We start from the raw sequence: 3,938 nt of genomic DNA, 5'->3' as shown, positions 1-3,938 counted from the left end.
ATATATATATATATATATATATATATAGCCACTTAACGGGGTATATATGCATCTCCTCTTCTTAATAAGAAAGAAGGTGCACTAAGACGATATAAATTACTTCCTTATTTTGCTGCTGTTTACAGGCACCTCCTTCGTTTAATATAAACCCCACTGCCTTGTGTTCGTATCTGCTGCAGCAGCAGCAGATAACAGTTGCTGCTGTTGCTGCAAACAGCGGCTTCCCTGTGCGCTACCTATCCATCTGTGCCCCTAGCCAGCAGCAGCAAAAGCTGCAGTAGCTACATCAGCAGCGGCACCACTAGCAGCAGTTGCAGCAGAAGCAGCAGCAGCAAAACGAGGAAGGACTTCAAACCGGTAGTATTAAAGGCAAACGTAATAAAGCCCCAATGCATGCAAGGAGCCTTAAGCAAGCAACAAACACAACAACAACATATAAAACATCAACCCCACCCTTGCCTCCTGCTGCTGCAGCAGAAGCTGCAGCAGCAGCAGCAGTGCATGCAAAGAATACATATATACACCGGGTGTGGGGCCCCTTTTGTCATCAGTGGTGCTGCAGCAGCAGCGGTGCACTGCGCACCAGGTGTACATACACTGAAGCTAACAAACGCTCTTCATTTTTTCATTTACGTATTTATTCATTTATTTACTTAATTCCCTGCTGCATATAATATCTCTTCGTATGTACACGCAAACACCCGCATGCATGCACGCATGTGGGATAACAGACACAGCAAGCATGCACCCATGCATACATGCATGCGCTGGGGAAGATAAGCATGCATGCATGCATGCATGCATTCTTGCATATGTACATATAGGGGGCAAAAAATATACATGCATTCATGTATTACATGCAAATATGCATGTATGCCTGCACGCACAGTCAGCTGTCCTCACACAAAAGTTGCGGAACGGATCTGCTGCTGCTGCTGCTGCTCCTGCAAAAAAAGCGGCAGCTGTACCAGAGGACACCGGCGGCGCTGCTGCTGCACCAGAAAGAGCAGCAGAAGCAGCAGAGAAAACCGATTGGTTGGGCTGGTGCTGCAGCAAAAAAAAAAGCAGCAGCAGCAGATGCCTACCCAAGTTATGAAAGAGACACAAAATAAATTAGAGGAGAGCTGCTGCCAGCATCCAACCAGCACTGGTCATACCAACTCCGTTGCTGCTGCTGCTGTTGCTGCTGATGCTGCGCCTTGCTGCTCCCTCTACTGCTCGTCGCGCTTGCGTGACATCTGCTGCTCGCTGCAGCTGCGTTGCCCACAGCTGTACGTATAGCCCAAGTAGTCCTTTAACACTCCAGTTTGCTGCTGCTTCTTTAGCTACTGCAGCAGCAGCTGCTGCAGCAGCAGCAGATGGGGTACCAGCCTTATAAGTTTCAGGAGACCCTATACGCCTCCTCCGCTGCAGCAACCGCAGCACGTGACGCAAGCCCTGCGTGTTTATCTCATCCTTGGGGGCCCCCATTCCTTTAGCACTTTCATCAAGAAGTGTGTAGGGCCCCGGCGTAATTTTTTGCAGCTGTGGGGGCCCCCCATTGCTGCCAGTACTGCTGCTGCTACTGCTACTGCTGCTACCACTACTACTACTACTACTACTGCTGCTGCTGCTGCTGTCTTCCTCCTCTAGTGCTGCTGCCAAAGCAGTCCTTACTGCCTCATCTGCATGCACCTGCAACGCTAGCAGCTGTATCCCCCTAGCTAGGGCAAGAGATAGTACCCTGGGTACTTGGCCCCTAGGGCCTTCCCCCTCTGCATCTTCCGCTGCTGCTGCCTCATTAGCAGCAGCAACTGCTGCTGCTGCTGATGCATGTGCTGTTACTTGTGCATCTGGTGGTAGCAAGGGAGAGGGACTCCTAAGTAGGTCAATAAAGAAAGAAAAAGGGACTAGATCTACCTTCTCTCTCTCTAACATATCCTCAGGGGGAAGAGCCACACCAATTGCCTCCTTACTTATTTTCTCCAATTCAATTAGTGCATCCATACGAACTCTTAACGAATCTAGTACCCCTTTTAGTACATTCATAGTCCTAATCTTGCTGCTGCTGCTGCTGCTGCTCGTGGTGGTGGTGGTGTTGGTAGGGTCTTGCTGCTCTGCAACAGTAGGAGATTTATCATTCAATAGGGACTCAATATATTCCCCAAAAGGACCCAAAGGGTCCTGAGGGGGCCCCATTGGGGGGCCCCCGGGGGCCCCCCCATCTTCGAGATCAAAAATAGACAGCATGCTGCGAGCACCATCAGGAGCAGCTTCCCATGCTGCTCTAAATGCCTCAAGACTTGCACGCAGTTGCTGCTTCTGCTGCTGCTCCTGTTGTTGTTGCTGCGGGTCTTGCTGCTGCTGTTGATACTGTTGATACTGTTGCTGTTGCTGCTGCTGCTGATGCTGTTGCTGTTCCTGTTGCTGCTGCTGTTGATACTGTTGCTGCTGTTGTTCCTGTTGCTGTTGCTGTTGTTCCTGCTGCTGCTGCTGCTGCTGCTGCTGCTGTCGAAGGAAGCTGATTTGGTCCTCTTCAGGGGTATTCTCTGGTGCAGTAAGAAGGGGGCTGTCAAGCCACTTGAATACTGCAGCAGCAGAATAAGGGGGCCCCGTTTGCTGCTGCTGCAACATGGGCCCCCGCAGATCCCTTAGCCGGTGCTGCTGCAGCTGCAGCGCAGCAGCAACAAACAACAACGACCCAAGGAATGCCAATACTGGGCCTAGATATCTCCCTTTAGCAGGAGATCCTACATCCCCTGCTGCTCTTTGCTGCTGCAACATCAGCAGCAGTTGCTGCTGCTGTTGCGGGTTGAGGCCATCTGCATGCAGTCGCTGCTGCTGCCGCCGCTGCTTCGTGGAGGACGAAACCAGAGATGCGCTCTCAGAAGGTATATTGTCTTGCCAAGAAGCAGGGAAAGAAGAAGCAGCAGCAGCAGTAGAAAGGACCCCCCCTACATCAGAAGAAAGAAGAGAAGAGACACCTAATGTAGTGTCTCCTGGGGTCCCCCCGCTAACGGAGGTGCTCGCTTCGAAAGGCCACGATGTGTCTTCCATTGCTGGTGTTGTTGCTGCTGTTACTGTTGCTGTTGCCGCTGCTGATGTTGCTGCTGTTTCTGCTGCTGCACAGATACACACTGCAAATTAAGGGGTATAAGGAGGTGTATCTGGGCCAGCAGCTGTTGCTGCAGTAAGTTGCAGCAGCTGCTGCTGCTGTGCAGCAGAAGAAGCCGAAACTTCTTCTGTGGTTATGCAGCAGAAAATGCAGCAGCAAGATATGCAGCAGTCACAAAAGAAAAAGCAGCAACTACTGCAGCAGAAGCAACAGCAGAAGCACGAACGACAGCAGCAGCAACCGGTCCGGAAGACGACAGAGGCACGCACATATGAGACGGATCGCCACCAACGTTTTTCACAAACCCTAAACCCTAAAATCTCGATCAAAACCCCTAAACCCTAAACCGTAATCCTTGTCGCGATTCGGCAACAGGTGGAGAGATGAGCGCGCAGACCGCCCGAGCGCCGCCTCTCGTGCTGCTGCTGCTGCAACAACAGCAGCAGTCCTAGCGGGAGCGGCAGCAGCAACTGCTGCGACAGTAGCACCAAATCTTAAACTACTTTGCTGCTTCTATAATAATTAATTGTCTATTTTAAAATAATAAATATATAAAAAAGATTCTAAGCCCTTTCTTCCCCCTCGCGGCCCCACACCGCATGCGTCGAGACGATCCCACACAGAGACGCCGGCCGGCGTCGTTGCTCCTCCTTGTGTTGCAACTGGTGTTGCTGCTGCTGCTGGTGTTGCTGCATAGTTTGCTTCTGCAGCAAAAAAAGCAAGACAGTATAAACTGACTCATAATACACACAAATAGACCCTAAACCCCAACCACAAAAGCAAAACAAAATAAACTGACCAGTTGTGCACATCAACAAACCCTAAAACCCGACCCCCTCCCCCC

The 3,938-nt window shown here is 50.9% G+C and overlaps 1 protein-coding gene across 1 annotated transcript; it reads right to left on the bottom strand.

Annotated features, from left to right (window-relative positions):
• Nucleotides 1-1,113: 1,113 nt before the first annotated feature.
• On the bottom strand, nt 1,114-3,036 carry EMWEY_00057670 (hypothetical protein, conserved; the record flags this gene model as incomplete). Its single annotated transcript, XM_013480696.1, has 1 exon — nt 1,114-3,036. One exon carries the CDS (start codon nt 3,034-3,036, stop codon nt 1,114-1,116), a length of 1,923 nt encoding a protein of 640 aa, XP_013336150.1.
• Nucleotides 3,037-3,938: the final 902 nt, after the last annotated feature.

Source organism: Eimeria maxima, genomic scaffold (genome assembly GCF_000499605.1).
Source record: "Eimeria maxima Weybridge genomic scaffold, Emw_scaff2210, whole genome shotgun sequence".
Taxonomy (NCBI): domain Eukaryota; phylum Apicomplexa; class Conoidasida; order Eucoccidiorida; family Eimeriidae; genus Eimeria; species Eimeria maxima.
This window is presented reverse-complemented; position numbering and strand designations above follow the sequence as displayed.